Below are 19,748 nucleotides of genomic sequence, written 5' to 3' on the forward strand. Positions count from 1 at the left end.
AAGTCCTGCTAAAAACAATGTAAAACCAGCTACAATGCAGCGTAACACAGTATGATTTCAGGATGATTTCATGGAATATGGTGTTTAATGATTGTAATTCATCCAGACTTTTGTATGCATTTAGGTAGCTTTAAACAGCTTTAAGCTTGTAAGATTTATGAATGGATATAAACTTTTTCCAGTGCAGGAGGCTACATAATAATTAAAAGTCAGTGTTTTTTGTGTTCCTCTCAGCGCTGTTCCTCTACAGATGTAGTAGCCTAATTTTTATTAGCTTGATTTGGAAAACTGCCAGCGATAGTGTATGAATTATTTTAAAAGTGTTCAGGGTCGAACGGTCAACCTTATTCTTGTCTATTTTAGTTTTATCTCGTTCAGCCGAATGGAAAGCGCTCGTGCCGCCTGCAGTTGCTATGGTTACCTCCTCAAGCGATGTTCGCTGGAGTCAATTTGGCGCTTTAACTAACTTTACTGAAACGTTGTTTGGAAATGCTTTTGAAGTATACACTTACATGTAAAACTATAAGTATTTATGAGATCCAGTAACTCGCACCCTTGATAGCACCAAGGGGCGCAGTGAGAGGAACTGAACGCGAGTGACAGGCAAAGTACCGGAGGCTCGTTTCGCTCTCGAGGCGCTGAGAAGGCGGGGAGGGTGTTTCTCGGGACTGCATGAAGAGAGAGCGAGGGAGCGGCAGACAGACAGACACACACACAGAGAGAGAGAGAGACAGAGAGACAGACAGACGCAGAGAGAGACGTGCGCACTTGAGCTGGAGCTGTGTGGGAAATTATCGCACAGGGGCAGAGGCGAGCGACTCGAGCTTAACCTGAGACCTGATCTCACCACTCGGGTCCAGCTGTGGATGTCCAACATCTTCTGCGTCTGGAGTTCAAACTTTTATAAGGGGACACAGCCCTGAGAGAAGTATTTATTTCCGTTAGAGTAAAGAGAGGTTCATTGAAAGTGGTCCATTCATCATGGAGTTACCGGTTCTGGTCTTAGTGGCGGTGGTCCTGTCTGTTGGCACCAGCACTAAACTGAACGTGCCGCGCCTTCGCCTGTCATACAAAGGTAAATTACGCATGAGCTTAACTTTAAATTATTATTTTTCTTTTTTTTTTTCTGCTCATCTTTAAAACGGAACAAAAAAGCCATCTAATGAACAGTTGTAAAATGACTGGTTGAGCTCCCGCTACTGTGAGGAGAGAACGCGGTCCAGTGCTTTCAGATTAATGATTGTTTATTTTCACCGTTTGAGTGTTAAGGTTAATGTTGCCATTCCCTAGTTCATCGTGTGTGTGAATAAGTCTACACAATATACAGGTGCATGTGGCAGAATACAGTAGCACCTACTGGCAATCAGAAACAAAAAAAATTTCATTGTATAATGCATTTGCATTAACAGACGCTTCCAAGACATTTACAGAACGTGAGCTATTATTTATTATGCAGAAAAGTATCCTACTGTAGGTAGCCTAATGAATAGGCTAACTGGAAAAACTGCACTGTAAAATGTCAACTATCAACTAAATTTTTTATTTGCCAATTATTTTTTTGTCAAAATGTCTTTATTTTCTTGTAAAAAAATGTGTAGCCTATGTGATCTCGATTTTCTATTTCGTCTTTTTATTAATTGAAATAAATAAATTAATTGAAAATTTTAATTAATTGAAATAAATAGAATAATGTTTCTAGAGAACCGTTTGCCTTTGTCGCTTTTCGCATTTATATTGCTTTCCACACATCCTGCTTTGCAAACCAAGTCTTTTTAAAGCTTTGTGCCCTCAGCTCAGTCCCTCGGTGACCTTATCAGATTCAGATCTAAGCGCCCTGTTCAATACGGTTACAGTGCCGTTTCCGTCTTTGCGTGGCAGTGTTTTTCTCTGGAGATGTTGTGGCTGGTCTTTTTTAAGCTGTGGGAAAAGGCTATGTCAGGACTACAGACTACTGTTTCAGCTGTTATCCAGAACTCCGGAATCCTCATGCCACGAGCTCTCCTGGCGCGCGCTCACCTCCTCGCGGTCAGACTCTCGAGCGCTTTTTATGGCACTATGCGTATTATCTTATTACCGGATTTATGGAGTGCAACGAGAATGTTGCAATGGCCTAAGGGAGTGTGAGATGTTTTATCTCTGTTATTACACGCTGCTACTTTGATATTATTAAAGGAATTAGCCTACCTAGTTCATCCAAAAATTAAACTTCTGTCATAAAGTCATCCTCATGTCGTTCCCACACCCGCATTATTTGAAATGTTAAGCTGCGGTATCATTTACCGTTGTTCAGCTAATTTTTGTATGTGTAGTAAAGTAGTATAGGTGAGACGTCTTTTCAGTAGAATCCGTTTTCGAATTTGTGAGGAAGACACAGATTTCGGTCACATGGATTCACTGTGAAGACCAACAGAAAGCTGCTTGGTTTGAAAGTGGCTTGTGTGTTGCTGTAGCTTCATACATCGCGACAATACTGACAATAGACAGGTCACGGTTTTCGCTGTACAATTTGCTGGTGTTATAGCAACTTTAGAATTTGATGTAAAAAAAAAGATTAATGTTGATTTGACGTAAAAAAGATTCAATGAAAGTAAATGGTGAGTGATGATATCGATCCATAAAGATGGGTGAAGTTTTACTTATTTATATTACATAAGGTTGCAACAGGGTTTTCGAATTAAACTTTATTAACAACATAAATTACATTGTTTATATAAATTTTACTTCTTTATATTACATAAGGAAGGATGCAACAGTGTTTTTCGAATCAAGCTTTATTAACCACATATGTTAAAGAAAGTATATATATATATATATATATATATATATATATATATATATATATATATATATATATATATACTCTGTGTGTGTGTGTGTGTGTGTGGATATATATATATATATATATATATATATATATATATATATATATATATATATATATATATATATATATATATATATATATATATATATATATGTAGCTTTTGTTTAACAATCCTTGTAAAATTCAGTTCTGTCAAACAAGTGTGCATGGAACAAAGAATGTCATATGGGTTTGTAACAACAAGATGGTGAGCAAATTATAAATACATTTTATTCTGGTCCACATTGGCATCCTAGGATGGAAAGAAATTAATATGGAAGTCAATTATTTTCAGCATAAAAGAGAAAGTGTTACAAGGCATAGAGCACATTGAGGGTGGGTATATCATGACATAATTTTCATTTTTGGGTGAATTATCCCTTTAAGAGAAACTTTGTGTAACCCTAATTTATCTGCAGGGTTCAAAGAACAAGGCTTAAGGGGGCTACAGGAATGTGAAGCAGTAGTTTGTATTAATTGTTTATCAGTGACTCTGATAAGCTCTTTTCATAAATGATTATAAGCTGAGCTAATAGTTGGGTGTCCGGTTTCCCTCGAGAGGTCCGAGTGCGTGACTGGAGTGCATCTGTGCAGAGTTTAATGCGGTCATCTAATGTTTGCCCAGTCCCTGCATGGAGCTCTGATTGCATGTAATCGGCCTGTGTTCTTCTCCATGGACGTGCTTTTAACCTTGATAATGATAAGCGAGACCCATTCAGTTGTACTACATATATTTAGATTTTCTAAACTGCTGGGTCTCAGAATGCATGTTGGCCATTCTGCCTACTGAAAACACACACTCATCAAGCTGTCAGAGCTGTATGGATTGGTCTGGAGGGAGCATGTTATGTTTTGAATGGGAAATGAGGGATGGCCTGTATATGCCAGCAGCTGGGCAGTAAGTGTGTTTGTGGATCTTGTGGGGTCTTTTGGTGGGTCAGTTCTGACCTCTGCTCTGTGAAATGTTTGTGCTGATTTAGGAGTGTAGACACACAGGTTTTCTTCCCTAATGCACTTTCACACCTGCATGCATTCATATACACACTGGCACACTTTTCTGTTTTATGGTTGAACATACACAGAGACGCAGAGGTGGGCAGATCTGTGTTTGTTTTAGTTTACATGAATGAATTAATGAGTTTATTTTTGTAGTGTTGCCCAGATGTTTGTGCATGGTTTGTGAGGTCTGGGTAAAGAATCTGTCACTAAAAGAATGTTTGATGATTCTTGTGTTTCGTTCACATTCTCTCACTCCCTAAATATTCCCAGCTCCCTGGAACCGTTTGTTTGAGAGAGCAAGCCATGTCTCTAAGATGGATGTTGTGAAACTCTCCCATGAGATCGCAGTTCTAGAGAAGAATTGCTCTAAAATTTAAAGGTGATGTTAGAACTGGAACTGCCAGACTAGCCACTGAATTAGACATGCTCTCTCTTACCAAAATCCCTCCCTACAAACATACAGTTGTGCCATTGAGAATAGAGCTGAAACAACGAATCGATTTAATCGATTAAAATCGATTATTAAAATAGTTGTCAACTAATTTAGTAATCGATTCGTCGCTAAATAAATTTTATTTGCCATAAGCGGCTCATTTCGTGCATATTTCAAATCTGCGGTGACCAAAGTGTGGCAGTAATGAGCCACCGGAGGTTTTACTCAGCCAGTACAGCAGGTGAAGTAGCGAATAGCCAATAGCTGGCCTCGTTTTATGTCACGTGCTTCCCGAACAGCGTCTCTGCAGCATTCAGCGGGAAGTGGGAGTACTTTACTTTGAGCCTTCAAAATGAAGAGTAACCTGTAAACTCTGCACTACTGAACTGTTTAAGGGGCCGTTCACATATCGTGTCTTTTGCGTGCTCAAGTTCGTTATTTCCTATGTAGGCGCGCAGTATGCACTCTCATAATGGAAGCGACGCGGTCGCGACACGCACGCGGTGCGATGCGCCCGTTTTTCCAGGCGCGTCCACACCGCATCCATTTATCCTTTGCTGAAATTTCCGGGTCTTCATGGAGAGGGCACGTCATGGAGAGAGCACGTCATGGTTGCTTAGCAAAGGCAGACGCCTCAAGGGCGCTTCTGCCCGAGCGCTTTGGAAAGAAGGAGAAAGCGGCGCGACTAGCGTTTTCCACGCGTTTTTAGGTGCGATATGTGAACGGCCCCTAAGAATTTTATTTGTGCAGATTCTCCAGTACAAGGTTGTTTGCAAATGTTTAGTCGTAAAAGCTGATAACATTGCTTTTTAACAGTTAACATTTAAAGCTTTACAAACATGTTATGTGATCAGTTTGTCGTTTACCAGTTCATAATTCAGACTTGCAGCCTAATTATGACTGAATGAGAGAGGTAAATGTTTGAGTATATTTAAAATGCACTTCTTTTCTAAGTATTCACTGCTCTTTTTCACACAGCAGGTTTTTTGTGTGTGTCCCAATTTTTTTTTTCTGGACAACCTTCTGATGGATTTTGCTTTAAATTGTGAGTTCCATTCAGGTTTCATGCCATTGGCACTTTTTTTCGAAGGATTGTTTACAAATTCACAGCATAAGCTATAAAGCTTTTTCCCAGTAAATAATAAAATACAATGCACTGCAATTTTATTCTGTTTTATCCTTATACTTCGTGAAAATATGTTCTCAAAGATTCCTTAAGCTTTGTTTGGGATGTTAAACTACTTTAGGAGCTCTAAGGACTGCCATGGTGAAAACAATATTTGAAATCTCCTTGTGAATTTTGCTAGAGTATGGGTCAGTGTTTTGATTGCAGAAGAGTTCGACAAAGGATTACTAACATAATAAAACAACTCCAAGTATATTTTTGATGAGGATATGACAATGCGAAATGGTTAAAATCTCTTAAAAATCTATGCTGAATGATAAAGACCCTTTATTAATAATTTACTTGGGGGAAAAAATGGAAAAAACTAAAATATAAGTACATAAACCGATTAATCGATTAATCGTAAAAATAATCGACAGATTAATCGATTATCAAAATAATCGTTAGTTGCAGCCCTAATTGAGAATATTGTAATCAGAGATGACACAGCAGAGCAGTGGCATGAAGCAAAATATAATTCTTCCACCACAAACCAGCAACTGCTTATAACAGCTGCTTATGAAGCTGAATATGGCATTGATCTTGAACGATCCGCTTCTCAGATGCTCTCAGCTTCCTGCATTCCATATATGGGCTGCTCTGTGAATGTGCAAAAACATTGACAGGCAGAAAGTGCTTCAAACTAAATATCTGCACGACTTTTTCCCAGTTTACAGATATATCAGGACCTAATTCAGTCAGATCTGTCCAAAAGGGGGTTTTGACAGTGATGCCTTAGAAAAAAAGTTCTGGTTCCCCAAAGAACAGTTCGTGAGAGACCTATTTTTTTTCTTAGTGTAAAGAACATTTTCAAAAATCTAAAGACCCCCCCCCCACTATTCTATCCTTTTGTGTAAAAATAATGTTCCATGGTTCTTTATGTATCTAGAATTGCGAAATATATGGTACTTTCAGGAGTGTGATATTAATATTTTTTACCATCGCAGAAAAATAAAATGCTCACATCACCTTTAATCCATGTTCAAGGATTGACCTTTGGAGGTATTCAGATATATTACATTAACATGCACAGGTCGTTCTCACAAAGTGTAATTGAATATTTGAAACATTAAATGCTAATTTTTTTTGGAGTAAAGTCTCAATGCTGATGCCAGTTGTATTCACCTAAATGTGATTTTTCATCAGACGTTTAAAGTGCATGTGAATGTATATAAACAGACTGTGTGCTGGTCCAAGTGCAGTACAGAGAATATATGGTGTGTGAATGAGGAAAAAAATAGGTGGGTAAAATAGCGACCAATTGAGGAAATGAATTTCAAGCTGAAGGTTTAGCTCAAATACAGTTCATGTAGGTACAGTATTGATACAGTACAGGAGACAAGAATACTTTGTTTGTACTGTGCAAAATGGATGCAGGTGGAATTTTAATGAAAACACACATTCCCTCCATCCTTGTGGCGTCAGTCGAGATTTTTGCAGTGAAACGTAGCAGAACAATGCAGCATTGTGGTGGTTTCCTACTGGGTTGAGGGGAGTTTGCAGTTTGCTGCAATTAGGACACAAGCCCTGGACGTGATCACATGCACTGATAACGACCGCAACAGCTGCTGGTCACTTAAACTATGATTTGATTTTTTAACCCCTGAGCTGATGACTGTCCTGGGAGCCGTCACAGGAACACATGCACACATGCACACACTTAATTGCAGCTGTAATGGTCTCAAGCACACTGCACAAATACAGCTGCCCTCTATACACACACACTAACATATGGAGACATGGCTGCTAAAAGGGATCAGTGTAATAAAGGAGAAAGAAGAGAGGTGTCAGAGAAAGCAAAGAATGAATGGAGGTAAATAAAAAAGAGGAATGGTGTGGACAGAATGAATTTCACCCACTGCCATGTAGATTATTGGTATGAGAAAGAATATTTTCTCTTTCTTTCTTGCTAAATGTGGTAACGAGTCTGTGGAGCCATAACAAGGCATTTTGTCTAGCTGCTGGAGTCTCATTGTGTGTGTGTACAGAGGGAAAGGCACTGACTCTCATTTCGTTGTCCAGAGGGGTTTATCTAAACCATCACGTTCTGATTCTTGCTTTGGAGAGAGAGGGGATCAGGAGAGGCCAGGGAGCAGGAGAAGACAGAGGGACTGAAAGAATGAGACTGACAAAAGGAACGCTGAGAAAATAAGCTACAAAAAGTGGGTTTGAGGGGGAGTGGGGCTTATATGAGTTTACCAGTAAGTGCTGGTGTAGCCGGATTTGTCCTGAAGTAACGTGAGTGTGTGTGATAAATGAAGATAGACAGGCAGATACAGAGTGAGAGAATTAGGGGTACTTTTAGTTTTTTCTCTAATCACTGTATGCTAAAAACCCTATTTTAAACAATATAAATATATTTTAAAATAATACTTAAATTTTCAATAAAAAAATAGATAATGTCAACGAAATATAGAAATAAAATAACGAGCATATGCGTAATCATTTAGATGAATTCAGTCAGTTGTGTCCAAACTTTCATAGTTAATATCTTTCTATTCACGTTCTTGGAAAAAAATAAATAAATAATAATAATTAATAAAAATATTAAGTAGGACAAATGTTTTCAACATTGATGATGAGAAATGTTCCTTGAGCACCAAATCAGCATATAATTGCTGCTGAACATCCAGCTTTGCATTCATTGGAATAAATTAAATTAACAAACTGTATTCAAATAGAAAAGTTATTTCTAAATAGTATTATAATTTCACAATATTATTGTTTTGACTGTATTTTACACCAAATAAATCCAGCATTGGTGAATATAAGAGATGTCTTAAACACACACACACACACACACACACACACATATATATATATATATATATATATATATATATATATATATAAATCAAACCCTAAACTTTTGATCAGCAGTGTATATATTGTAAAACAGAGTGTTCTACGAGTGTTTTGTGTATGTTACTGAAGGTATTCAGTGAATTTTAGATGTCTTGGATTGTTTAAGTCATAACCTGCTGTGAAATGTTGACCTAGTCTAATTAAATTTGTTATCTGAGAAGGGCAGTTTCTGGCAGTGCGTGTGTGTGTGTGTGTGTGTGTGTGTGTGCAGTTCTTAACGTTGTGTGTTCACACTGCCTGGGGAAGACACCATGAGATCTTCCTGTCGATGTTCAACTCTGTGAACGTTCTCCCCTGCTGCTCGCTGCACCAGCCAGTAATCAATTAGTTCCACCACGCGATTGATGACAGAATCAGCCTGAAGCCCTCAAAAGATCAACCTGATACTGAAATCTCTCTCTCAAACACACACACACACATGCATGATAAAGCACATACAAGTTATATATTAATGTATCTGTCTACACCAGAGCGCAGAACATGATTAACTTCCTATGTGGACATGTTTTCTCCTGAGGGTTATGTATACATATAGTACATATTCATACTTCATTTCTCACTTTATATCTTTTTATCTCTCTTTTCCTCCATCTCTTAATCACATACAGACACACGACCCTTTACACAAAAAATGAGAATAATCTTTAGGCAAGCAGCCCAGTCGGTTCTAAAGCAAGACCTCTCTCTTCTTCCACTTGCATTCACTTCATTACCAGTAAGCGGAAATCTGAAAGGTAGGCCAGATGCCAACAAGCATGTGTGTGTTATTAATGGTTGTTTAGAAAGCTGGTGGGTTGCCACTGTGTAGAAAGCCTACTGATGTAAGAAAAAGAGTTTAGAAAAAAGAGAGTGAGGGTATAAATGTTCTGTGCTGGATCTACAGCATAATGTCACTGCAGTTCAACACACCCTGTAAACTCTGGTTTGCATTTATTTAGACTTTCTCACACACAACAGATAAAGATTTGTAGAAAACATGCATCAGATGGACATAACTGTATCTTTATCAGGTGTGTCTGTGTATTGTACAGTATAACCACTGATACCTATAATACCTGGAGAAAGAATCCATTTTCATTCCCATTTGTCTTATTGAAAGATGATTTGTCAGCAGATGGTGGAGATATGGTATCTTATAACTGGCCTGTGCAAACCAGACAAACCCTGAGCACTTGTTTGTAACTACTGTACGTCATTTATCCTGACACCAATGCTAAAAATTTTTTACTTTTCCGAAGTGTTACACATTTACTGGCACACTTACAGCCTCTTACTGTCACACTGGAGGGTGACCGCGATATGCTGTGTGTGTGTGTGTGTGTGTTATAGAGGGAGTGCTTGCCAACTCAAACATCTGTTTAGTTTCAGGATGTCATTTTGTCACGTTTAATGTCATTAAATTGGTGATCGTGAAGTGTTATTTTAAGAGAGCAGATTATTTACACAGCTACATGAAAGATTCCAGACTAGCTGTGTAATTTACACTACTCAATAAGTGTGTGTATGCATGTGAGAGGTTCACCTAGGAGCAGGTGGCATTTGCAGTGCATAAAATCCAGTAAGATTCCTTGCATATCCTCTTCTGTAATACATTTCACATAGAACGCTATACTAAGATACTCTGACAGCATTTCCATTGACCAGACAACTACAGAGCGAATGGTTTGATGAGTCGATTCTTATTAGAGAATCAAGAACATACTGTCACAGTGTCTGGGTTGTGTTCCCTGGGTTTCCAATAGGTGTCCTCCTTTCCCACGGTGTCTGTCACCTTATGAACTGTCTGTTTCCTTATTTGGTCACCTTCCTCCTTGTTTGGGTTAACTGATTATTCCCCACCTGTCTCCTGTTCCCTCATTACCTTCTGTGTATTTATACCCGGTCTGTCTGAGTATGTGTCACGGAGTCCTTGTCTAATGTCATATGTGTTATGCTAATCCATAGTCTTGATCCTGCCTTGTGTTTTGTCTGTTCATGATGATTGGAGATTCTGGTTTTGACCCTGCCTGGACTGTTTACCCCTTTTGGATTACCCCTGAATAAATATCATACCTGCAATTGGTTCTCTCTCCGTGTTTCCTGTATCACCGATCGTGACACATACAGTATGAACAGTAACAGTTTCCCTTATGAAAGGCTTTGTAAATGACAATCTTAAAGCATAGATCAAACGAGTCCTGAACAGATGAGCTGGCTTAGAGAATCAGTAATTTAGATTGGTTGTTCATGTGACAACATGCAATTAAAGATACACATTATGAGTTTGGATGTAGTGTTTTCTATATAAAAAAAGGCTGTGTTGCTCAAGAATAGTTTTCAGTTCATATTTTAAATGAATATTTGTATTTATTTATTTTAAATTACTTTCCCAATGGTAAGCGTACAATTTTTTTTTCCATAACTTTTGATAAAATGGTGAATGATCAAAAACGATTACTGGGAATCAAATCTCAAATCATTCCGTATGATTCCCATCTCTTTTACAACATATTATAAGCACAAAAGGTAAAAGAATGTGATGTTGTAACTCTAAATTTCTTCCGATGTACTGTATATGTCTCTGTTTTATTTAGCGGTAATTGTCTTCATATGTGTGTTTTTATGGAGGACACAGGATTGATTCATTACTTATTGAGATCATCTGCCACCATTGTTCTCTTGAGCAAAGCACTAAACCGCAGGTAACCTCATGGGGTCTTTGCAATTACAGATATGTAGCTGCTGGATGAAACGCATTCATTTAATGACAAATAGCAGTGATCTGCGACTCTATATGTGTGCTGTTTTGTCTTTGTCAGTATTTCACTGTTTTCTGGAAACAGAAACCTTAAAAGTTTTTTCTATATATACAGTATATCATCGTGAAACTTGCATGCAAGATCACTCTAATAAAGAAAGAACGTAATTCTTTCTCTTCTGTTCAGCTTGTGAGTTTATTTGAGGTTAATAAAAAAAATAAATAAAAAAAAACTCACACAATGTCAAACCCCAGATTATATTGCCAATGATTGTTAAAATCCAAAAGTCTTTTGGTAAACTCCTTAAATGGCTGAGAGAGGGTTTTAATTGATTTATATAAAGGAGTGGATTGTGAATGTTGTTGTTGCATGTGTGTGTTTTTATTATTGTGGTTTAACATTTGGCTTGGCTGTTTGGCTCCTGTTTGTGCTCTTTTCATCGGCGCCCCATTAGCGGCTTTAGACGCGTGCCACCCTCTCAACGAGGCCTCATTCCTCCTTCAGCTGCTCTTTCTCCACTCCTCTTTTCTGTCCAACTGCACATTATATGAGGGGAATGTGGAGGGAGTGGAGCTGAACTTCAGGATACTAGAGAAAGATAACCAGAGAATGTGTTTGTGGGGGTGTGTGCGCAGTACTTATCTATAGTTTAAAGTGGGTAAAATATGACCAAAAATAGGGCATTTGGTGGCATTCCCATCTGGAAAACTAGAATGTTTTGTCTTCATTTAGATATAGTTTATATTTCTTTGGTTTTGTTTTTACAAATTTGGTTCTAAGAGGGTTATGTACATATTTTTCAAACAAACACATGCTCCCACACTGAAAATGAAAAATCTAATACAGGAACTTGAGCCCCTTTTAGAGCCAAATATCAAAGTCTAATTTCCACTATTCTTCCACTCTTTATTGTTATTAAATGCCATCATAACCTTAAGATGCAGTCACAATGGCAAAATTGCACAGGCTGTAAGGTCAGTTGTCATTAACTGTCAAAAAGTTCATACAGAAATTACTTTTATATGGCAAATTCATGTAACCAATTTAAACTTAAACAATGTGACTGCATATTTACCTGATCAGGTACAACAAAACTCTTCCATGTAAGTTTCAGTTTTTGTCCCAAGATGAATAACAACAAATTTTATTGGTCACTTGATTTTATATTTTTGTTGTGTTGCACAGAATAGCCCTGACAAATGACTGAAACCTCATTGGTTCAAAATCCTTCCCCACTTCACTGAATATTAAACATCAGATATGTTCTGACTGCCTTTTTGGCGATACAACATTGTTTTTCATGCAATGCGATGCTTTCACTGTGGACAAATTACTTGAACACATAGTTGATACATTTGAAATTACTCTGAAATGTATCAGCTAGTTATTACTCCGTGTTTAAGATTCTTAGATTTTATCAGTTTCAACAGAAAGCAAAGTCTTGCCAAGTTTGGTTAAAAATGCCTCTGTTGGAAAAAGAACTGATGTAAACTTGCAATCCGTAATATTTAGACTTGCAGCACTGAACAAATAGTCACGCCAATACGGCACGATTAAAGATAATTGAAAACAAGAAAAACAGATAAAGAGTGGTTTAGTTCTCAGAGATCTCCCATCAGTCACATTCCACATGCTTCTCGAGCTGTTCTGGATTTAAGATGAGTGTCCTCTTTTCTGCATTTTCTCCTCATAAATCTGCTTTGACTAGTAGAGACAGATTTATTGTCATTTTTCAGTTGAAATGTGGTGTTCATTGTGTCATTCATAATTCATATCACTTTCTCTTTCTCCCTTTCCCATAGATCTGTTGGCCACAAACCGTACCTCTATTTTCAGTGGTTTCAATGGAGATCTGCACTTGTCGGCTGTGTTTTTGGATGAATATCACGACAGGCTTTTCCTGGGAGGGAAGGATGTTCTCTATTCGCTGAGACTGGATCATACACATGATGCTAAAGAGGTAACACATGCTATCATTGTCATAATGTTAAGATAATAAGCTGCACATGGAGGACACAGGTGTGAGAGCCCAGAAAAAGTGCTAGTGATTATGTAGGTGAATGAGGGTCTGTTAGTGAGAGGTGTCATGTTATTCAGTCTGCTCTACTGGAGACTGTTATCTTCAGACACAGATAAAATCAGCAGACACTTACATGTGCTGAAACATTTTACACATGATTAGCAAAGGGCCATGTAACGGCCTGTTCACATATGATGCATTATGTTTCAAAAACTAGATGAAGGCAACAGAATGGAAAAAAGACACGCGTGTTAAGATACATTTTTAAAAGCTGAATTGTTTTGACTTGTCAATGTGTCTTTAAAACAGCCAGATGCATTCCACTAGTCAATAGATATCCATTTAGCATTGGCTTGGAAATTCTGTTGGTATCTCACCACCATCCCAAATTCATTCATTTGTTCATTTAATTTGTTTGTTTGTTTATGCATGTATTTATGCATAAAAAATATTTTAAATATTTATTTAAAAAAAAAAAAATTAACGTGAAATGTCTGTATACCAATATAGTATTTAGAGTAATGTACATATTATCAAAAGTTTATTTAAACACTTTAGAACTTTTAGAGCTCAGGTCTTCTGTCACAGATGGCAGGCCAAACATGTTATTAAAAATGTTTACTTTCTCATAAATATAAACTAATGAACTAATGAGTCTTTAATCCATATTGGATACAATAATCTTAATGTGATACACATATAACAGACTTTCGTTCTGTTGTTTTTTACCTCTTTTCTCATCCATAAAAATGTTTACTAAAAATTACACAAAAACAGCTGTCCACAAACGAACATGAAATTCATATAAACTGACCACACTTGTGACCAAGACTTGTTTAGACCACACCTAGACATATAAACACATAAATGGTCTTGCTTGATTTTACAAGTTCAGCATTTGCTGCCCTTTTTCATATTATTTTCGCACATCTGTGGTGTAGTTTCTAAAATAAAGTTGTGAGTTATGAGAGGAGCCACAATGTGTAAATAGGCACTGAACTAAATGGACTGTAAAAGCAGAAATGCTTTAGTACTACTTGTCTCCAGGGTTTGTCAGTTTTTCCCTGTGCAGTTAACTTTGTATACTGTATGTGTGTGTTTGAGCTTAATTAAAGCCTCTGTTCATGTGAATATGTTATGACTCAAGTCACTGAAGCCTTAACAAGTGAGCTTGTTTTCGTATGTAGTCTCCAAAGAACTTATTATTGTGTGTGGCCTTGTTTAAGGATATGAACAGGAAGAGGAAGTGCATTGGCATGGTGATAGACACATGGGGGGGGGGGGGGGGTCTGCCACATCTGAGGTTATGACCCTTTGACCTTTGGCTCAAGGACAGACATTTTCTGCCTTGTTAGACCCTTATGCATTCTGTAAGGCCACCGTTCTACCACTGGCCACAGTGTTTTCATGGATACTACCTTCTATACTGAGAATTAATTACAAAAAGCTACATTAACAAGGCACAGAAAATGTTTTTCATCCTTTTTTAGCCAGAAAACAAAATGAGGATGTTAAGATGAGTAAATTTACGTGTGTAAGATTGTTTTGCAGATGCTATCAGTAAAGCTTCCCAGCCGAAGGGGAATGTACCACAGAAATCAAGCAGTGATTCATGATGTTGTTCTTTAAGTGGGAAAAATTACTCAGCCCTGATCTGACTTCCTTTTCCCTCTTGGGCATGCATTTACTGCTAATCTCCATGACCTGCCGTCTTCATCTCAACTGATCTCAGTTCAGTTTGTGGAATCATTCACTCATTCATTTCAGAGAACTATCAGCACCTGGATTAACCATGCAGCGTTTCTCCCATGGTTAATAGAGGTTGGTTAATCTTAAACATGTTCCATCCAGAGCAAATTAAAAAGCTGAACCAGTGAGCCAGGGCCCTTTCCTTCACACCATGGTTTTATAGTATTCTGAAGTGTTTTATCATTACCTTTTAGGTCGCTACAACTCAACGACAGCCACATTTGGACTATTTTTAGTCCAAGTGTCCTGAAGAATAAAGGTGATGACTAATTAAGGAAAGAGGAAATGCTTTCATTCAAAGGAAGGATGCTTGGTAACGTAGTTGATTACAGGTTCCGGATTTAGACAATGTCGAAATGTGTAAGAGCTTGAAAGGGTAAATAAAAACAAATGACTCACTAATGATTTCATCATATGAAGGCTGGAACAGATTCAAACAATCAATCAATTCAATGAAATCTGGCGTTTTACAAGAGGTAGAAGGCTTGTAAATGTCATGTGATGGAAAGAGGTCGATTGGTCAACAAGTTTACACATGTGGCAGATCCAAAAGGATTTAAACTGCATTCACAGTGTACCACATTTCCCTGGGAATTTAACCAAATGTTTTGTTGAAAATATGATCTTAATGTGTAAATGATGTATCTAATAACACAAACTGATAATTATAGTTGTGTTAAATTCATTTTTTTTTTTGCTGAAGAGGACTATAACTTGTGAAATAATGCTTGCAGATCTGTATAAACAAACCCAAAAGTCCATGTGTGGTCTGAACGTGACAGCGCTTGTGTGCCAGACTGTTCTGTGACGCATGAGAAATGAATGTGCCAGGATGTGCAATCACTGTATATATATCTGGATAGAGGACCTAGCAGATGGGTTTATGTTTATTTCTCAATCGTTCATAACATCAGGATAGGTTTTTGTGATTTTCACACTCTCAGAGTTATTGTTTTCATAAATCTATCTTTATTGTTGACATTCATGGAAAAAAAAGCATTTTTGTCGCATGCCCACCCTTGGAGACACACACTCACTTTACTCACATAATGAGCAGAGACAATTTGTATGGCATTTGTGGCTTGATTTCCCTGAAGAGCGTAAACTCTGGCACTGTGGTGCTTTCAAAACATCACACTGTTTAACTGAGTGCTCAGACACAGTAAAATCAGCTCAACCAATGGGGTGAGACCAATCTGTTTGTCTGACCAGTGGCAGACGGGGGCTTGTTCAGGAGACAGCCATTATTTTTGCAATTTCATTTGGTGTCACTTTATTAGCACAGAAATTGTGATGAATATCCAAGTGAAATGGCTTTCTGAAGAAGAAGAAAAAAAGAAGAAGGGCAGGACATGGTTTGTCCATTGGAAAAGATCATTGGAAATAGATTTGGTATTGTTTGGATCTCGTGGTTTATTTAGTCTTAGCAAGTAAATAAGTCTGGGTGTGAGATGGACAGAGCTGTGCTTAGTGTGTGTTTAATTTATGAGATGTTACATGTCATCTGCTCTTCTTCTTTATCTCCAGATCCACTGGCCTTCATTGCCTGAGAATCGTGAGGACTGTATTCTCAAAGGGAAAGATCCCGAGGTGAGTGAAAAACTGGTTCTGAATTCTCTAAAAGCATCAACTAACTCAAAAGTTGGATCAGCTTTTGTCACAGCTTCCCAATTTTTTTTTTTTTTTTTTGGTTGGGGGCTGGCATACTTTATATGTCAGGTTCTTTCATGATATCCCAGATCCAGCTGGTGACAGCATAAATCATCAAATGTAGTTTGTTTTGGAATGTTTGGTTAGTGTGATTCTCTACCTTATTTCATGTGGTTCAATCTGGAGTTTCAAACGAAAACATCTGTCCATCTCCAGCTATACTCTGAGTGTGCTGCAGTTGGCGTGAAGACTGGAGAGAAGAAGCCAAACGCCCATAAATGAGATTTGATCCACTCACTTATTGTTGTCTTGCTTCCAACCAAGTTTGTGTGTGACTCATGAGTCTCTTAAACCTAACGACCGTAGAAGGCCGTCCCAATGCACAGAACAAAGTTATTCTTTCATTTTTCGAAATCCCCTTTGCTTTTTTTTTTTACATTTCTGTTTCTTATTCTTTTTCTTTTGGTTCAGCCTCTCCCTTTTTTCTTTCAGCACCATGAATATGTTAATAGTGTTCCAAGTTAAATCTTTCCTGTCCTCTGCCCCTAATTGTCTACCACACACACTTGTTTGGAGATAAACTCTGCATCTGTTAGTGTTTAGCATGTTTCACTCATAAAGTGGAAATGTGAGGTGTCGCCATGGTGTCCCGCTCTGGTGACTGTCCCGGCAGTATTGTTTGATGTGACAGGTGAGTGCGATTTCACAGCAGTGTTTTAGGGTGTACTCACACTAGCCAGTTTGAACCGTGCCCGAGTGCGTTTGACCACCAAAGCGCGGTTCATTTGACTAGTGTGAGTGCTCCGATCCGTGCCCGGGCGCGGCTCGATTAGCCGGCCCTGGCCCGCTTGGAAGAGGTGGGCCAGGGCACGGTTCAGTTGGACTCGGGCTTGGTTCGCATACAGTGTGAGCGCTAACCATGCTGGAGCACGAAAAAGGACGCGTTGCCACATGGTTTTGCGATGCTCCAAAACCAACATGGCAGGGAAAGGGTCGCTTTGGTCTACGGTAGAGGTGCAAAACGCATAAAAACTAAAAACTGCAAAGTCCTTGCTGCACTTCAGCTGGTACCTTGCAAACATCCTCATACGAGCAGCACGATTACGTGAATATTTTCATGCCACTAAGGCGACACATCTGTTTAACAACAGGCTGTGAGAAGGCTGTGGACCAAACGACACAAAATTATCCACAAAGAAAACAGAGCGATGGACTTGTTACAGTGTACAGTAATTATACATTTATGTACCGAGTAATATTAATTAACTACATGCACTTATGGTTAGGGTTAGGATTAGGGTTTTTATTTGGTGTTACTTGCATGTAATTATGCATAATTTATTGTTATCATAATAGTAAGTACATGTAACTTATATAACAAGGACACCTTAAAACAAAGTGTTACTGAGTTTTATGTGCCACATGACAGCACACACACAAATGACAGGTGGCGCTTTACATTGGATATTTTAGGGTTACACTTTATTTTGATAGTACACTTTAGACTACATGTAAACTTACTCTCATTAGAGAATTAGTAGGTTAGGGTTGATAGAATAAGTTGGTCACACTTAATTCTTTAGGTCCAATTCTCGCAATTATCAAAACACTAAAATTCTCTTTTGCCTCAGTGAACTCCTAATTTACTGCTTATTAATAGTTAGTAAGGTAGTTGTTAAGTTTAGGTACTGGGTAGAATTATGAGTGTAGAATATGTGTTTTATTAGTACTAATAAAAAGCCAATATGTAATTAATAGGCATGCTAACAAGCAACTAATAGTAAGAATTGGTCCCTATACTGAAGTGTTACCCATAGCTTTATCACAAATGGGGTTTGTCTTAAATTTTTAATTACATGTCTGCAAAAATACCATAAATCATAGAAAATGAATGGAAAATGAAACCGCTTAATATAAAGTTTGACAGTCTGCACAATAAATAGTATTTTATCATTTATATACAGAATATTTGAACTTTCAGGCTCCATTTTATTCTGTTGACTGGTACATTGCTGCTTTGGATCTCTCTGGCTCTCTCAGTCCTGCTGTTTAACATCTGGTTACAGTTTGAGCATCTGCCTGCATCTTTTATGACACTTGACCTTTCGTTATTTTATGCTCCACTGATTTTGACCCTACACAGTCAATGCATACAGGTGGTCATAGTTAGAGTGTGTACGTGTTGATAGTGTGTGTGTGTATGTGAGACGTCTTCCTATTTCTGAACCCTTCAGTAATTGAACCGTAAGAGCTTCTTTCCCTTCAGTGAATTTCAAGTAGGGATCATTCTCTTGCTATTTTTTCTCTGATCCATTAAAATGATGATAATTCTTGTACTATAACTCTCCATTCAAACACTACAGGGAAATACTGGTCACACTCACATATACCAAAATTTCCTTGTGATTATAAACTTGATGAGTTTAACCTGGTTATCCAGTGTAAAATACATGTGTTTGTATGTTTGTGTAAGTAATTGTGCTGTAATCATCAAGATTGTACCGTCATTTGCCACAAAAACACCCAACATTTTTAACATGAACTCTTTCTGTGTGTGTTTGGTACAGATGGAGTGTGCAAACTTTGTGCGGTTGCTGCAGCCATTTAACCGCACTCACCTACTGGCCTGTGGAACTGGAGCTTTCCAGCCCGTGTGTGCGTATGTGAACGTCGGACACCGCGGAGAGGTAACACACGACACACAAAACACTCCCTCCCACTGCTTCACACCTAGTGTGTTTGTGTATGCACATCAGGAGGATGTCATTTAATTATGTATATCAGAGACCTAATTGTTTAAGGTCAGAGGTCACCCACCAACAGGCCAGCCCTTAGGGTCAAGACAAGATCATGAGAGAAGATACATAGCAAAAACACACAGACACACATTAATTCAGAGGATTGAGAGCAGAGGATAGACAAATAGTGTGTGTGTGTGTGTATTTTGAATAGAGCTGCCCTTTACTTCCTTTGAGGTGTTTTAACTGCGTCGCACAGGGCACCAGAGATCTCTGAAAACAGACAATACTACATTGTGTAACTGAACTGGCACCAGAGGTTTAAGCTCTTTGGCATCACCGGACACACCCATGCAGTGTCTAACATCAATGACAGTAAAACTTCTGCACTGCTATTATTACATTTTAGATCTCTGATATAGTACACCCTAGAAACTCAAAGTCAGATGATACTATTTAAAAGGATAACACTTACTCATAGGGTTGGGTTGATAGTCAATCCCATCATCCATCGCCGGCGGCTGATAG

The 19,748-nt window shown here is 38.1% G+C and overlaps 1 protein-coding gene across 2 annotated transcripts in view; it reads left to right on the forward strand.

Moving 5' to 3' along the window:
- The first annotated feature begins 574 nt into the window (after positions 1-574).
- LOC127963566 (semaphorin-3G) overlaps positions 575-19,748 on the forward strand; it is a 31,255-nt gene continuing 12,081 nt past the window's right edge. For both annotated transcript variants that reach the window (XM_052563540.1, XM_052563541.1), the window contains exons 1-4: positions 575-1,075; positions 12,866-13,023; positions 16,360-16,422; positions 19,050-19,169. In XM_052563540.1, coding sequence (XP_052419500.1) covers positions 982-1,075; positions 12,866-13,023; positions 16,360-16,422; positions 19,050-19,169 — 435 coding nt within the window. In that variant the 5' untranslated portion in view covers positions 575-981. The remainder of the gene's footprint in view (positions 1,076-12,865; positions 13,024-16,359; positions 16,423-19,049; positions 19,170-19,748) is intronic.

The sequence above is a fragment of the Carassius gibelio genome, chromosome B8, assembly GCF_023724105.1.
Source record: "Carassius gibelio isolate Cgi1373 ecotype wild population from Czech Republic chromosome B8, carGib1.2-hapl.c, whole genome shotgun sequence".
NCBI lineage: Eukaryota > Metazoa > Chordata > Actinopteri > Cypriniformes > Cyprinidae > Carassius > Carassius gibelio.